At 44.7% G+C, this 18,210-nt stretch overlaps 1 protein-coding gene across 2 annotated transcripts; it reads right to left on the reverse strand.

The window, feature by feature from the left end:
* Positions 1–933: 933 nt before the first annotated feature.
* Positions 934–17,046, reverse strand: Psmd5 (proteasome 26S subunit, non-ATPase 5). 2 transcript variants are annotated; one of them, XM_075985969.1, is made up of 10 exons: positions 16,842–17,037; positions 14,163–14,307; positions 13,282–13,395; positions 12,652–12,780; positions 10,630–10,739; positions 10,002–10,144; positions 7,603–7,794; positions 6,118–6,227; positions 3,577–3,717; positions 934–1,677 (listed from the first exon to the last, which is right to left on the reverse strand). In XM_075985969.1, the coding sequence occupies exons 1-10, from the start codon at positions 17,012–17,014 to the stop codon at positions 1,420–1,422; spliced, it is 1,515 nt and encodes a 504-aa protein (XP_075842084.1). In that variant the 5' UTR covers positions 17,015–17,037; the 3' UTR covers positions 934–1,419. The 2 variants fall into 2 exon arrangements, with proteins under 2 accessions (XP_075842084.1, XP_075842086.1); XM_075985971.1 differs by lacking the exon at positions 14,163–14,307 and having other exon boundaries at positions 16,842–17,046.
* Between the last annotated feature and the right edge of the window lie 1,164 nt (positions 17,047–18,210).

Below are 18,210 nucleotides of genomic sequence, written 5' to 3' on the forward strand. Positions count from 1 at the left end.
ACAGGAGAGCAGGCCCTCCTCTGAATCCTGTGGTTAAATAATTAAGTCAGGGACTGGAGAGATGGGCCAACAGTTAAGAGCACTAACTGCTCTTCCAAAGGTCCGGAGTTCAATTCCCAGCAACCACATGATGGCTCACAACCATGTAGAATGAGATCTGGTGCTCTCTTTTGGCCTGCAGGCAGAACATTATATACACAATAAATTAAAACAACAAAACAAAACCAAGTCAACATTATGACCGAGGATTGTGGTTGGCAGGGGTGGGGAGTTACCATTCAACGGGTATGAAATCTAGTTTTATAGGTAAACAGTCTTGGAGATGGATGGCAGTAATCACTGTATGACATCTGCACATATAAAATACCACTAAAAAGTACATTATACTTATCTCTGAGTTTGAGGCCAGCTACAGAGTGAGTTCTAGGACAGCAAAAGTCACTTTGAATATTTCATGCCAGGAAATATCTGGCTATGTCCTAATTTGTGATATGGGCAGTAGAGAAATGGCCAGTATGGGAAAAGACAACTCAGAGACACCAGAGGAGAAACGATGAACTGGACTAGGAGTCCAGTCACTTGAGAACAGGAAGGGATGACACATCAATCTCAACACAACCTAAAAGGAACACTTCCTGGTTCTGAACTTCCTGGTTGGTTACTGCCAAGCCCAGGCAGAAACCTCTGGACAACTGATTTTTGTGTGTAGAGCACTGTACTGTATATAGACAGTGTCACTAGAAAACAGGCGAGGGAGAACCATCTGGAGGCCAGCGAGACAGCATCAGTTTGTGCACTGTTTTCTCCAGCTAACTCCCATGGATCAGAGAAATCACTCCAAGCCCTTCACAAGGTGACCCACAGTAAGATGACAGTTCTCCTCCCTCCCCAGTAACATAACATGGTAAAATTGACAAACAGCAAAAGTACCAATCCCAAACAATTTTTAGAGATTTTTAATTTTCAAAAGAAAAGTCACCAAGAAATCTTATTAAAACTATTTATTCCTTGTGTACAAATAATACATTCCAATGATTCCAAACGACTTATTTTCCAGGGACTACACAAGATTCTGAGGTGAGATCAGATAAGGAAAAAGAAAGGCGCTGAAAAGAAATCAGATTTTGGCTTCATTTTATTTTTAAATGAGGTCACGAGTGTGCCCATGGAAACTCGGTGAGAAAACAAACCTTTGACCTTGCAGCGGAGACAACCAGAGGCCTGGGAAAGCGCTCGTGCTCATGGCCATGCCGCCTGGTCCACACGGTGCTGACACAGGATGGCACTGCTGATGCGAGCTGCCCCAGACACTCCGTGGGAGCTCTGGATGAGGGAAGCCCTGCTCTCTAAAACATGGATGGAATCATATGCCTGGAGAAATTCTGTCAAAACACGGTCTTCTGTCCTAACTGAAAGAAATCAATCAGCTCCTTCCACTGCTGTCGTGGCAACAGGTTTTACATAGTACGGACCTTCACTTAGGTAGGTTCTGAGTCTTAAATAATTTGAGTTCCCAAAGATCTCTGCAACTGTCTTGGAATTGGCAAGTGCTTTAACCAGTTCATATTTGGCATCCTTAGAAGCTTTGTCATGTTCCACAGAACGGTCCATCACAAATTCCACAAAACCTGGACTGTTAAACATAAGTTTCTGAGCCCAGGGCTGGTTTGCGATAGCCTGAAATGAAAGATGGAAGAGAATACGGTCATCTGGGCCTTAAGAAGGTGCGCCTGTGAGCAGAACAACACAGCACACAGAAATACACGTGCAGCACAGACCTTAAAGACATCATCCTTTGTCCAAGTAAACCAATTCCCAAGAAACGTATTTTAAATAATTTTATATACTAAAAGTTTTGTATACAAAGATGTTCATCACACTGTGGAAGCTGTAACTTTTAAATAATGGGCCCAGATAGGTAAACTGTGGCTCGTTACGACTTTTGTAAGGAGCCTAACAGCTTGAGTAATCTACCACGTGAAAGACGCAGAGCGGCGATTCTCACCCTCCTAACACTGCAGCCCTGTACTACAGTTCCTCATACTGTTCTGACCCCAGCCGTAACATTACTTTGTTGTTACTTCCTAACTGTAATTTGCTACTGTTATGAATCATAATTCAAATATTTCTGGAGACAGAGATTTGCCAAATAGGTAGTGACCCACAGGCTGAGAACCGCTGACACAGATCCAGTTTCTAGACAACACTGAAATGGTACCAAAGCAGAGCAAAGCCAGAGGAGACAACGATGCTTCAGGGACTCTCGAGATGGGGTTCCCTGTAGACCAGGCCGGCCTTCTGCCTGCTGGGTGCCAATGGGATGGCCTCTCTTAAACCAGATGCATTCTAAACCAGTCTAAGAGTCTGATCTGGACTGATGTAAGAGGACCGCCAGTACCAGCCTGTAAACCTGCGTTCCTTCCCGACAGACTGAGGAACGAGGGTGGTGAGTGGGGATGGGCAGAGGTAAGGAGACACCAATCACTTTCCCTCTGGAAACACTGCATTCCACGAGCCAATGCTAAAACCAGGACAGAATGTGAGCACACACTTTGTGATCTGAAATCTACTAGTTTTTAGTCTTTTTCAAATTTTAAAATGAGTCAGCAACCTACATGTTTATCGAGAGCTCATTACTACATTTAGTATGCTTATGGTCTCGTTTCTTCCTCAGGCTGGCAGCACGAGCCACCCACCCTCACCAAATCAGGGTCAGAAGAGCAGGAACTGAGGTCATGAGACATCAATGCAAATGGCTGGTTCAAAGGTGAAGCGTCCTGAAGCACTTTTAAAGTCTTACTGTTTTAGACCTAAATTGGCAGTCTCGAAGACGACAGGAACACCTGTGTTTAGACATGCTTTAGGAAGTCTTCCTCTCTCATTTCCTCCTAGCATGGCCTAGTGTGTGTCCTGGATCCCGTGATAAGACCACTAATGTGATTATATCAGCCAGGACAGCTGGCACAGTGCTAAGTGCTGGGGCTAAGAGGGTAAACACAGGAAGGAGCTAATGCACATTCCAACAGGTGTAATAGCTCAGCTGTGATTTTATAGCAACTTTCTAACTATATTTATGGTCTGGCTCCCTCTACAGAATGGAAGTTCAGAAAAGGCTCAACATCTAGCAGGTAGAGGAAACTCAGCATCTGCTGAAAGAATGTATCACATATGAGGACGGGAACCACTCAACTCCACTGTAGACTAAGGCAGTGTGCTGATGCTACTGCTTGACAAATTAGCAGTGTGAGGTCGGAAAGCACAGCAGAGGTCAGAGGTAAGAAGCTGGCAAACAGGCATCACCACGCACTAAGTGCCAGAAGGGACAGCAGCAATTAAGGCTCAGGAAAGAGGCTGAACACAAACTGGGGTAATCTGTGATCCAACAGCAGCTTGTTCAACCTCGAACAGCACTGGATTCCTTTTGCTGACAAACTGCTGACATGTGTCTCCCCCACTGGCCCCCGCAGTAGCAGCAGCGCAGAAACTGCTGTGTGCGCACTCAGTGGCTAGCTCACTCTGTGTGCTCTGTGTTGCGCTGGCAGTCACATAAGGGCGTGTAGACAAGAGAATACCTACTGTGAACACTTTCAAGGCAGCACAGTGTAGTTCAGGAAAGGGCTGGTTACTGATGCCACGAAAGAGTTCCAGGGAGTCCCGCGATAAGGAGGAAAACCAGGATTCCGCCATCCTCAGGAAGTCATCAGTCTGCTGCTCAGGCTATGAGACAGAGAGGGAAACACGCACAACAAGGTTGGCAACTACAGTGCAGAGACTGCTGCAAACAGCACCAGCCAGCCACCTGTGCAGAATCACCCCCAAACCCATTTCTGTTGGAGGGCATGGAGTTCTCTCCAGGGTCTGTAGTTCTGCTGTTCCTCTCTACACTTAGAACGCTAGTAATCAGGCCCTTGAGATGGCTCAGCGGGTAAAAGCACTTCCTGTGTAAGTCTGATGGCCTCAGTTCAATCCCTGGATTTTATATAAAAGTAGGAAGAGGGGGCTGGAGAGATGGCTCAGAGGTTAAGAGCACTGCCTGCTCTTCCAGAGGTCCTGAGTTCAATTCCCAGCAACCACATGGTGGCTCACAGACACCTGTAATGAGATCTGTGCCCTCTTCTGGACAGCAAGCATACACACAGACAGAACACTATACATAACAAATAAATAAATTACAAAAAAGTAGGAAGAGAGAATATTCACTTTGCAAAGTTGTCCCCTGACCTCCACATGTGTACCATGGCATGTGAACCCATACAGATACACCTCCCCCATCCCTCCTTCTCTCAGACACAACAATAAATAATTTTCTTTTTTTTGTTTATTTATTTATTATGTATACAATATTCTGTCTGTGTGTATGCCTGAAGGCAAGAAGAGGGCACCAGACCCCAATACAGATGGTTATGAGCTACCATGTGGTTGCTGGGAATTGAACTCAGGACCTTTGGAAGAGCAGGCAATGCTCTTAACCTCTGAGCCATCTCTCCAGCCCCACAACAATAAATAAAAGTTAGGAGGTGAGGAGAGAGTCATGGGTAAGCTAATCAGAACTAAAGAAGTCCCCTGTCCAGATTTTAATGGAATTGGAATACCGGTATCCTGCATGAGTAGACAATGATGTTCCCAGAAGAAATGGGTTATTAAATGAAAACCTCAGGGACTCTTACAAGTTAACTGGGAGGCCCCAGAGAGCACCCCCCTCCCAATTAAAACAGGGTATGACCATTGCTCTTGGTTGCCCACCATAACTAAATGGTAACCCTCTTCCCAAAGACACCAAGAGAAACCAATGACTAGGAAATTCTGCCTCAGCCAGCTAGCTTCTATGGTACCAGAAAGCACTATGCAGGCTTCCAGAGAGAAGAGACGTCAGTGTTCTCCAGTGCTGGCCCTGAATTCTACAATTTGACTTTCAATGAAAGACGTGTCCCTGGTGCAGAGTGCAATGACTGTGATGTGGATGGCCACCTCTGACTAAACCCGAGGACTGCCGCATGAGAACTCATGCTTGGTACTGGAGAGATGACTCAGAGGTTACGAGCACCAGATGCTCTTTCTGATGACCCTGTTTGGTTCTCAGCACCCACTTGGAAGCTCACAACGACTTGTAAATCCAGTTCCAGGTGATCTGATGCCTTCTTCTGGCGTCTGAGGGGATTGCAGACATGTGGCGCACAGACATACATCCAAGAAAACATCCACACACACAAAATAAAGTAAGTGAATAAAAAAGCTTGTAGCTGAGGTCTTAGAGGGGAACATACTATTGCTGTTTTACTTACTGGTCACATTTATACTTAAATTTGTGTTGCCTCCAACAACTTTGGTCAGAGATGTTTCTTTTTGCAGTGGGCGGCAGCTACCATGAATAAATGACTTAACTGCTCAGCCTAAAGTAAGATCTGTATCAACTCCCAACTCGCCAATGCTCAGGGAGCACTGCGGAAGAATGCAAGCGTTGGTGCTGGGGAGGAAGGCTCTGAAATGCTATCTTCTAGATAGAGCGTGATGGCAGCACTCATAAACTCCTAGTAGGGGTGGCTGTCTGCTGTCTCCACAAATTTAAGTCAGCCAAAATCCCATTAGAAATGAGGAAGAGCTATAGCAGTTGACAGCAGCTAGGGGAGGGACAGTCTTTGCAAGTGTGGCTATGACCTCATAGCCTTGTGCACATGGATTGGATTCAGTAGTTATGAAAGAAAGGAAGAAGACAGGCACGAAGTTGGGAGGAGAGCATTGGAGGAACATGGAAAGAATGTTGAATAGGAGTGGATATAATAAAAATTTATGTACACATGTATGGAACACTTAAATAAAAATACTGCCAAAAATTTTTCATGTAATTAGTTACATAATGAAGGTTATCATCTTTTTTTTTGTTTTTCGACACCGACACAGGGTTTCTCCACGTAGCCTTGGCTGTCCTGGAGCTCAGAGACTCTCCTGCCTGTCTCCCTCCCGAGTTGCTGGGACCAAAGGCATGCACCACCAGGTTACTGTCTTAATTACCGTGAGAAGCAGGACATCCATGTCAACACCCATGGCTGATTAGTGCCAAGCCGATGCATCCTCCCAAACATACCCTACTGCCCTTCAATAATTTCTCCATCTACTTACTGACAAATACAGAAGAGAAGAAACTGCATCCAAACATCTAGTTTTTAGCTCTGTGGAAGCATTCTTTGCTTGATATCCTATCCTCATGAGGAGGCGTTCAAAGCGGGTTCCTGTGAAGGATTAATGGTGACATATAACAAAACCTACCAGTTTAACCACCTCAAACAGTTAATGCACCATCACCATCTCCAGAATTATCTCCAACAACCCAAACTCTAACTCTGTACCCACCCCCCTTCTCTCATGCCCTGGTATCCACTCTCCACAATCCTGTCTGTGAAATCATGCAATATCCACCTTCCATGCCTTAGCATGTGTTCAGACTTCCTCTGGGCTACAGCTTGTGCCACAATGTCATCCTTTTACAAGGAGATGCCAACCAGCATCACTTATCCAGCAATGCACATGGGTTTCCAATTACTGAGTCGACTGATAGTGCTGGAACAGGAGTATACAGAAACTACTTGAGCCTGTGCTTTCCATATTGTTTAGTTTATGTCTAGAGGTGGAATTGCTGGCTCATGTTAATTCTATGTTTAATTTTTTAGTGGAACTTCCATACTGTTTTCCATAGCAATTGTACCATTTCATAGTCTGATCAGAAAACATGAGAGTTTTCAATATCTGAACACTTATTATGCTTTCTTAATTAAAAAAAAATGACTATCCTAATAGGTGTGAAGTGCAAAGGGCAATTTATTCTTTCATGCATTGTGATTACCCATCTAAAACACACAAAGAGGGATGTGTTCAGAGACCATGTGATAGACCCAAACACAGCATTCTACTTACTATGCAGGGTGAGCATGGCATACAGGACTGGATCAAAGGCCCCGGTCTGCACAAGCTCGAGAAGTCTCCTGCATTTCTGCTCCTGTATCTGGGAAGGACTATAGCCACTCCATGCAGGACTGAGAAGTGGATGCCACAGGGAAAGCACTTAAGAATCATAAGGGACACTGCAGGGGCTGTGCGTGCAGTGCATCAATTTTCAACATGTACTTCGCAAGTGTGTTAAATAGTGCTGTTTCCTGCACTAGAATTTGTTGTGCAAGAAGACAGTCAAGGATATTCCACACATCATCTTTTAACATAAACTCTTGGCACACACTTTTCTTTCCTGACTGTCAACCCCTGAAGAAGCTGCTGCTGTGCTGTTGTGTAATTGAGGAGAGGCCTAGAGGACAACGTGAGTGAAATCCACCCAGCTTCCAGCAGTGACGACACGACACGAGCTACACCATAAAAAGCAGTGAAGGAAGATTGTTAACAGTAAACGCTGTGTGGTCCCTGTCGTGTGAAGTAACCTGAAATCTAGCAAGGAGTAAAAGCCACAGACTCAGAGGAGTGCACACCAGGGTAAAGGCTATACAAGCCTATACAAGTAGTCCCTTAACAGTTAACCGTCAGCAGATGGTCCTGTGCCCTGAATCCCGGCCAGAAGTGAAAATACATCTTACGAAAGCCAAGGTAAGTAATACCAACCTGTCTTCTGTAAAACCTGCTTGCCTTCAACACTGGATCCCAGAATTCCAACAGTGTCCATGGCTACACCAATCATGGTGGGGTCCTGACTGTCCGCCATTTCAAACACTTTCTCCAGAAAGACAGGGTAGCGCTCACAGATCTGCTGAGGACTATCCATGACAGCCAGGTTTCCAAAAAACTTCACAAATCCTAAATATATTCATAAAAAATACTTTAACAGAGGGATAAGACAAACTTGGGACTATGTTTCCACAGGAATATTAATAAACTGCAGGCCAAAAAGAGGAGACAGACAAGCACTGTGCTGCCTACAGAACAGAGTCAATAAGGAGGCTGAAAGACCCCTGAGATGTGTGCTTCTGAGACGCAGAGAGAGAAGCATCTGTGAGCTTGAGGCCAGCCTGGTCTATATAGTGAATTACAGTCAGGAGGGGCAAGAGAGGGAGAGCGAGGAAGAGAGGGAGGAGGGAGGAAGAGACAGAAAGAGAGAAAGGAGGAAAGAGACAGAGATGAGAAAAGGAAGAAAAGAGAGGGAGAGGGAGAGGAAGAGAGACCATGTAAAGACCAATGATAGGAAGGCAAGCTTGAAGACATTTTTGAAAGAAACTGTTAACCAGGAGACCCCACAAGGGGCATAAACCTTCAGCTACTACAAGTGCTGCCGAAAGACAAATCAGCTTCTCCTGGAATAAAATGGGTGGCATGAATCCTCCCCTACCATCTCTCCCCAGAGACCCCATGGGTCTGGTACACACAGTCAATGTCATTACTGCTATTGATTTACTTCTCACTGAACTTTTTTTGTTCTTTTGGTTTTTGAGACAGAGTTTCTCTGTGTATACCTGGCTGTCCCAGAACTTACTCTGTAGACCAGGCTGGCATCAAACTCACAGAGATCCTCCTGCCTCTGCTTCCCGAGTGCTGGGATTACAGGCATGCTCCAGCACCGCCCGTTCCTCTGCTGATTTTTAACTGGGCTGTTTTCTTGCTACCAACCATTTGTGTCCCTTATATTCTGGACGATTCTGTCCTAGCTTGCAAATATTCCTCTAACCCCAGACTGCATCTCACTCTGGTGACTGTCTCCTTGTCTGAGCAGATGCTTGGATACAATGACCAAGACCATCTTGGTCCAGACCAGCCTGAAGCTCTCCCCACTACATTTCTGGCAGCAGCTTCAGTTTCACACCTTGTGTTTCAGTCCTTAATTATACTGTGTTGAGTTCTATGATGTGAGATGAGGGTTCAATTTCGTTCTTCATTTAAATATCCAGTTTTGCCTTTTAGCATCACTTACTGAGAACAATGTACTCTCCACTGTATGTTTTGGGCATGGATCGTAAATACATGCATTTACTTTTTTTCTGTTCTGTCCTATTAGTCTGTGTGTCTTTCCACGAGTAAGATGGTGTTTCAATCACCAAGTATTATTTTTTCAGAAGTTATCACAATGGGAGTGTTTCCTTGATCTCTCTTGGACAATTCCTTAGTGGAGAAGGCTACTAATTTTGTAGCTGTTGATCCTACAACTCCACTTAATCATTTCTTAGCTGTTGACAATCTCTTGGTGGAGTCTATGAAGCATCCTGCATGTAAGATCATGATGTGGGAGTCCCCTCTGTGTGCTGTGATTACCATTAACAAATAAAAGAAACTGCTTCGGTCCTATAGCAAGGCAGAACTTAGGTAGGCAGGGAAAGCTAAGCTGAATGCTGGGAGGAAGAAGGGCAGAGGCAGAGAGAAGCCATGGAGTCAGACATGGCGAAACTTTGCTGGTAAGCCACTGCTACGTGGCGATACACAGATTAAAAGAAATGGGTTAAATTAATAAGTAAGAGTTAGTCAATAAGAGCTAATGGGCCAAGCAATAATTTAATTAATACAGTTTCTGTGTGATTATTTTGGGTCTAAGCCAGCTGGGCGGCAGGGAACCAACAAGCAGCCTCCCACTACAAGATCATGCTGCCCACACACCTATGAACAGGAACAATTTCCTATCTTCCTCTAAGATTTAGAAGCCTTTTATTTTTCCCCTTTCCAACACGTCTAGAATTTCCAACTCTGCACTGAACATCTCACTTGAGCACACCATCAGCTACAGACTTGTCTCGCATGGCCTGTACTGTGCTAAGATGCATCTCTTCTTTTACACTAATTGAATTGTCAAGCTAAAAAGATGTTGAATTTTTTTTAAATCAAATGCATTTTTAGTACCTGCTGGCATGTTTTTTTGTCCTTCACTTTGGTACTCTGGTGAATCCTATTGATCAACTTGGATTTACTGAATCACTCAACGGTGACCCACCACTGATGGCTGCAGATGTCTTGCACTGGAAGCAGAACTAGGAAGGGTAACCTCTGCCCTTCAGAAGCCCACGTAACTCAGCTGCTCTCACCTGGCAAATAGAAGCCAGAGAAAGGGTCTGAATCCGCTCCAACAATTATATTAGATATCTGGTCAATGACTCCTTCCTGAGCAAGGTATTGTCGTCCATGATGGGTATATGCTAGTGACGTCACCATTTCTATACAGGTGGCTCTGAAATCAAAAAGGACAAAAATGAAGAGCATTTTAAAATTGCTTTCACACCGGTTGTATTTTATTTATACCTCACATCTGAAAGGCCCTTTCATGTCCCGGTGCCCTGTTCAGAAGACAGCACAAGAACTATATTATTTCCTAACTTGTTACTATCAGTTCAGATCTGAGGCCTGACCTTCTGACTGGAGGCCCAGCACTATTTCTGTAACAGAGCAGGAACATACTAAAGCAAAGAGCACACTTGGCCAGGGACAGAGGATATGGTCATAGGAAAATAGCTACAACACCTTGCAGGGCTTTGCCAAACTCATTATATTATGATCTAACGAGCGATTTCCTAAAATGCTTCCTGAATATAAACAGCAGCCCCAAGACTGCAAACTCTGTACAGTCTCCAACAGCACAAACCACACTAAGCTCACAGTTGCTTCCTGGCCCTCCAAAAAAGGGCCTTTCTCGCTAAGAACTTTAAGTCTACATACCTGACCAGCACGTCCTCACCCGTTAGCTCTCTCAGGAGCTGGGTCACCAACCCACTTGTGGTACAGTAGTTTAAGGACTCTGAGGACACAGAAGCAATCTCTACAATTAGCTGAAAGAACCAAGGGAAAAAAGGTCAAAACAACTCAAATCTGTTAGATCTCATTTTAAGTTAAATGCAGAACTATGTACTATATATGTAATTGAATTCTTAACAATTCACGATTTACTGAATTGTAAAACTTCGGTGAACATAAAAGAAATTACTATGGTCCATTGCATCTAGGTATATGTCTAATTCCACCAAAAAACCATTAATCAGGGCATAAAAGCTTATAGCATTAACAAACAAAAACGAGTCTTTCAAACGGTACACACACACACACACTCAGTAATAGAGCACTTGCCTAATATGTACAAGGCCTGTATCTAAGCACTACAAAACAAAACAACAAAATGTATCCACACATCTGTTTTGTCACATCTTCATTTGAGAAGCATGTTCGGAAGCTTAATGAAAGACAAAGGATACCGAGTGGCTGTAAGCAGAAGTGGTCAAATCAGGAATTTGTTTTTTTACATCTTAATTAGTTATTTATTTTGTGTACGAGGGGAGGTGGGGACCAGAAGACAACTTGTGAGAGTTGGCTCTCTCCTTCTGCCATAAGGATCTGGAGACCAAATCTCAGGTCATCAGGCTTGGCAGCAAGTGAGTACTCATCAAGCCATTTCCCTGGCCCAAAGATCAGGCCTATGTGTGCTACAAACATGCTGTACACCACAAATACACATGACTTAGCGTATCAATTAAAACGTAAACTTGGGGAAAACAGTACTGACTGTACTTAAGAGAAACTGGGGATGAGGAAAATGAAGGGAAACTCATTTGGATGCAAATACAACAGTGCAGAAAGTGGTGCTGGTAGGGTGCACTAGGGTGGTGGCAGCTACACCAGCGAGGGAGAAAGACACAACCTAAGTGAAACTAACGTGGTGGGGTGTGTGACAGGGAAAACAAGCCTCTGAGAAGACAGCACAGACCAGGAATTCAGTAAGCACAGATATGGAAGCAACAGTAAGTAAGGAGCTACATGAAGGCTGAAGTTAACTTGGAAGAGAGGTATGGGCTACAAGTTCATGCACGAGAGTCTTCTCACAGGCGGAAACTGAAATCATGAGAATGAATTTGCCTGAGCATAGCATGAGCAAGAAAGCGGGGGATGGGACTCCACAATCTTCGCAATGAAAACTTCAGTAAGGAATAATGAGCCAGGATGCAGAGGAAACAGACAAGGGAAAATTAGAGTGGTGAGGGAATTAGATTATAAACGGCTTCATTTTAGACGTGGTACTTACTTATGTGTGTGAACTTGGGGACAACTACTTCTTCAACAGCAACATCAATACATACAACATTTACTATATTAATCAATGACACAGGGGCTAAGATAGTTTGGTCACTACAGTGCTAACATACAAGCATAAGGACCCATGTTAAAACACCAGGTGCAACTGCATGCAATTATAATTCCATTGCTGGGTAAGCAAAGACAGGCAGGTCCCTGGAGCTCACCAGCCAGGCGGCTTAGTCTAATCAGTGGATTCCAGGCCCATGAAGCCCCATCTCAAAGAACAAGGTAGAGCTGAGGAATGACACAGACTGACCTCTGGCCCCCACATGCAGACATCTACATACCAAGTGTAAACACACAAAAGGAATTAAGGACGGTGTGTGTGAGGATTTTAGCAGTGTTCAACAGAAAACTGGTGGAAAGAGCCAATTCTGCCCACTGCAGTACCACAGTTTTTCACTGGAGTCTTGTTAAAAGTAATACTCATAGCACGCTGTAAGTATGTCTGTGACCATCTCATACCTTGGGCTGCGAATGCATCTCGATATTGTGAGCACCATATCATACAGGCTCTAACGCAGACTATATACTGTATGCAAATGAGCCACTTTGTCCTCCTTTGTAATTTACTACAGTTTTGAAAGCATTAGAAAGTGAGCCTTTAGTTTTTACCTCATATACCCTGTATCGGACGACATCATTTGTTTTCATTACATTTTTCAAATCATCCAGCAAATTACTTTCAAATAAAGCTTCCAGTCCAGCTTGGGTTAGTGATATTCTTGACAGGGATTTGATAGCCTTATATGGAAAGAAAATATTTCTTATCAGGAAAGTACAGACTATTTACACCTACTTCCTACACCTGATATGAAAATTAGCATATAAAATACCTAATCTAGAGCCGGGCGGTGGTGGTGCATGCCTGTAATCCCAGCACTTGGGAGGCAGAGGCAGGCGGATCTCTGTGAGTTCGAGGCCAGCCTGGTCTACAAAGGGAGTTCCAGGACAGGCTCCAAAGCTACAGAGAAACCCTGTCTCGAAAAAACCAAAAAACCAAAACAAACATACAAAAAAAACCCTAATCTAACAGGTATTCACATTTTAGCTACTGTTATTTATAACTGGAAAACACTGAGCAACAATGTAGATGTGTCTTAGGAGCTCCCTGCTATGTGTCTGATACCAGACTGCAGATTCGATTCTACCTTAATCCTACAAAAATCGTCCACTAACCCTTCTCTGCTGACTCTAGGACACCATGCCTTGCACAGTTGGCTGAGAGTGTTCTAGCAAACTCACCACTTTGGCAACAGATAAATTCTCTCCACCAATGCAATAAACAATCTGTTTTAACAGTTCTACATTGTTCAGAATCTCAGTAACAGCTTCAGAATTTTCAACAATTCTTCCAATCTGAAAGAAAACAAAACAAACAAGCAGAAAGACACTTTTTCCATGGAGAACATGTTTACAAGTAGTTATTACAGCTACTATACAAATCACTACAAATACACAAGGATCCGAATTCATTAAAGCCAAACACAAATAGGGTACAGTCATGCTTTTCAATGGAAAGGAACAATAAATAGTGGGTAAAGAGAGCAGACAGGTGAATCAAAACAATATGAATCCTAACATGTTAACTTTTAGTTGCACAAATCTTGTATAGATTACTTTGAGTTTAATTTTTAAATTAAGTAATACAAAATAGGAGTACAATTTTTAATTCCAGGGCAGTAAGAAGATCAAATGAAGATGGCAAGCATCTGCCATAGTCTCTGGCATACATACAGGCAATGAGTAAACACCACCCCAACTGAGTACACATGTACACATGCGGAGAAGAGACGGCTGTGGACGTCTACTGGGTAACCAGCTGTGAACCTATGACCCCAGCAGCACTTCACACAAATGCAATGATGGTTTGGCTGCTGTGATCAGAGTTGCTATCTTAACGTGTTGGCTTAATGAACTTTACACTTAGTTCATGCTTCTTCAAAACAAAATAATGTCGTAAAGTAACTTTTAAATACCTAAAAATCATTTTCTTCAGACTAAGCACTCCTTAAAGAAAAAACAACAGGTGTGTCTTGTTAACTCAAACAGCAATGGCTTGACACCCAGCGTTCAGTGAACAGCTGACAGTGAACGGTTGTGTGTTTACTACTAAAATTCCATACCTGGGACAGAGTGAGGGATTTTACAGAATCATCTGGGTGAGTCAGTCCCTTCTGTAGGTCAACCCTGAGGTGTCTGGCCAAGTGAACTGGCTCCACAGCTTGGAGCAACCTCTCCAGAATGGATACACACAAAGCAGTCTGTTCCCTAAAGGAGACACCACAGAGCTTATCCACATCATGTCAGACTGGACACAACCACCAAACACCTAAAACTTGGCACCATGACAATTTCTTCCTAAAGATCTTTTTCAAGGTAGCAGGTTCTAGTCACACATTAGACATTTCGTATGTATCTATTATCTACAATGCCTGTGTTGGGGCGATGGTTCAGTGGGTAAAGCACTTGCCAAGGAAGACTGAGGACCTGAGCTGGGATTCCCAGAACCCACAGAAGTTGGATGACTCAGTGAAAAGACTTGCCAAGCAAGGCCTGATGACTCGCAGAATCCATGGGAAAAGCTGGATATAGCAGTATGCATCTGACAGGGCAAGATGATCATGGGCCAGCTAGCCTGGAGCAGAGGTTTTCAATCTGTGGGTCGTGACCCCTCAGAAAAACATACGAGGTGTTTATATCACGATTCACAACAGCAGCTAATTTACAGTTATGAAGCAGCAACAAAAATAATTTTATGGATGGGGGTCACCACAACATGAGGAACTAACTGTATTACAGGGTCGTAGCATTAGGAAGGTTGGGAACCACTGGACTGGATGGGTGGTGGTAGAAAAAGAAACAAGAGAGGTCTTGTCTCAACAGTAGGAAGGTGAGAATGGACTCCCTGAAGGTGTATACACCAACACACACACACACACACACACACACACACACACACACACACACACACACACACACATGCATGCACACACACAATTTCTCATGTAAAGAACTTAAAAAGTAGTGATGGGTTAAACTGTATTGTGTATAAACTGTAGGTCCTATGTGACCCTTAGCTGCCAAACAAGCTAGAGGTGGTGAAGCCAGAATGGTTCTTGCTTGACTTCTATGGTGTGTATCAGTAATCTTAGGTGTTAGTTATTCCCTCACAAATAGTGTAAGATCAGACTTCATCAACAGAATCAGATTCCCAATCAGCAGTCTCTTACAGGTGGAGGCTGCCAGAATTCTCCGGACAAAAGCCACTCCCACAGATTGCCTGCCTCTGACGGACAGAGCACATGAAAATTGCTCCCCAGACTAGCACCCCATCAAGCAGCAAACTGTCTTTTCCACTTCACTCTAAACTTCCCAACCCGCAGGGTGACTTTCCAGTCTTTTCACTTTCCATAGGAAAAGCTGGCGAGGAGCAGTGGGAGCCCTGTGAGATAGCCTGGGCTACACATTGCTCTATACAGCAAGATCCTACAGTAAACAAAACAAAACAAACAACAGAAACTGGAGCTGGGACCCCTGTTAAAAGCCACAAGCAGCTTCTTGTATTCAGCATGTATTCTATGTTCAGCGCCCAGGAGATGCAGAGGAACAAAATGTGGTTCCTGTCACAGAGGACACAGAAATGAAACAAAGGAACTGTGTCCAGAATCACTGACAGAGACGATGATAACATCCACTAAGATGTCTGAGCAACAGTTGCATGCAGTTGGAGGGATGGCCCTTCTGCAGGGCCTTCACAGAATAGGGACCGAGAAGAGGGCACACAGTTAGAAGGCAATGGTATGAACGAAATTGCAAGTCATGCCTGAGGGACGTTAGTGGTGTTACATGCTAGGTGGAGCAAATGACGGAAGTTACACTGGAAAGCTGACTGGACATCGAGCAGCAAGGGCCCACGGCCAGACTCTATAGTCGTGATTTCCCACTGTAGGCAAGGGTAGCCAGGGACAAGCCAGTCCAACTGACCTGACACCTTAACTCTGGCTACAGGGTGAGGACCGGCCAGAAAAGGGAACAACCACTAAAACAGCGACTGTAAAGCCAACTCAACAGACCAGCAAGAGGAGTGAAAGCTCTCTGAAGAGAGGATAGAGGAGGGAAGCAAGCCCCCGAAAGTATCAGTGTTGACCAAGGAGCTCACTATCTTTTCAAATTAAAAAAGTCATTTCTTAAATTCTGACTCACATAAAAAATCCATTAAATGATCAAATGACCAAACACAAGATGCTTTTAATTTAAAACTATAGACGCATATTAAATCCAAAGTTGTTACGCTAACAATTTAACCGCAGTTTCTACAGATAACCCTGGGTTATGCAGTTTACTTTAGCCTGTAGGGGTATAAATGGATTATATACATTATATACATTACACATATCGGTATCATTAGCTTTGCAATTTCCTTTTTCCCCCCACTCAACATTTTCATATTCACACACAGAACTCCAATTTCTAAATAGCTGGGTAACTGCACTATAAGCTATGTCCTTAATTTGGTTGTTTCTAGTTTTTGCTGTCTCACCCATCTGTTCTGACTACCCCCCTGTATACAGTACACTGCCATGCAAGGGAGCAAGCGTTCGTACATCGGCGCTGAAATTAAAAGGCATGCGAGGGATCCCTCCACACTTCCAGCACAAGATCCTATTTGAAGAGGTGAAGCGTCAAGACCTGGTCAACACGCATTTGTGCGGTTTTGGCAATTGGACAACCTTCACTTTTCTCCCGCAAACCCATGGGGCCATGCCTACCCAGCCGTCTCCCAAGCCCCGGGCTTCTCTCACCGATTGTTCCCGTTAAGCAAGGAGAAGAGCGGGCCGAGGCGTAGTTCCGCCGCCTGCTCGCGAAGCTCGTGGAGCGGCACGGCGTGCACCACGGACTGCAGCGCACGCAGCTCCTCCAGCGGCGCCTCCAGCCGGGCCACCTCCCTCAGGAGCGCCACAGCCTGCGCCGCCATCTTCCTGGCGCCAGTCTGCCCGCCCACCTATTAGGATCTCGGGCCCTTCTCCGAATCTCGCGAAATCGGAGGGGGCGTGGTCGCTCACGAATCTGTCAAGTCTCGCGAGAGATCCTTGGGGACTTGCTCAGAGCTCAGAGCGGTGCGCGCCCCTTTGTAGTTAGCGCCGAGTTGGTAGTCTTGCTGCATCCGGACGGCTGTGACGGTGAGGACGTCCGGGGAACCAAGAGGCGTTGTGCATGAGCTCCTCAAAGTCCTCCGTGGCGGAACCGGGATTATCAAGTCAAGGTACATGGTCCTACCTCAGGAAGACGTGACGAAAGTTCTGAGAACTGGAACCTGGACGTGATGCGGCACCATGTTGACATCTGTCGTGCAACTGGAAGCTTGATTAAGAGATGTTTGGGGCAGAAAGTTTCCGGCATCTTCAAGATGCTGTGCGTGATAAAATCATCCAGAGGATGGACACTGCATTCGTCTTTGGAGTGGAGGTCCAGGCAGTAGAGGGGCTGGCCTCAGGCTCTGAAGGCCGTTTGCAACCAAGCCAAATGCACCTACAGGTGGGAACCAAGGGTCAAGGGCAATCCATATCCGTTTCATGAAAGCATGAGAAAAAGTTTGGAAATCGCTGCTGTCTTGAGAAATACATTATCGGAGGAGGAAGAACCATTAAAAGCTAGGCGACAGCTGTGCTGGCGAATCTTATGTCAACCAGACACACAGCTCAGAGTTATCTGAAAGGAGGGAACCTCAGTTGAGAAGCTGATCCAGTTGTAGGGCACTTTCTTAATAAGTAATTGATAAGGGAGGGCTTAACAAATTGTGTGTGGGGCCATCCCCTGGGCTGGTGGTCATGGATTCTATAAGGAAGCAGGCTGAGCAAGCTGTGAGGAGCAAGCCAGTAAACAGTGCCTTCCATGCCGTCTGCTTCAGTTCCTGCCTCCAGGATCCTGCCCTGTTTGAGTTCCTGTCCTGACTTTCTTCAATAATAAACCACATTATGGAGATATAAACAAATAAACCCCCCTTTCCCCCCACAACTTGCTTTTTGGTCATGGCATTTTGTTGAGGCAATAGAAACCCTAACTAAGATAACAGCCAGCTATTTCAAGCAGTTGGAAAGTCCAGAGCTGTGGACTTCATCTGGTCCTCAGCTACGGAAATGAGCCTGTTTGGGAAGTAATGCTTCCTGTACT

This window comes from Microtus pennsylvanicus, chromosome 9 (genome assembly GCF_037038515.1).
Source record: "Microtus pennsylvanicus isolate mMicPen1 chromosome 9, mMicPen1.hap1, whole genome shotgun sequence".
In the NCBI taxonomy this organism is placed as follows: domain Eukaryota; kingdom Metazoa; phylum Chordata; class Mammalia; order Rodentia; family Cricetidae; genus Microtus; species Microtus pennsylvanicus.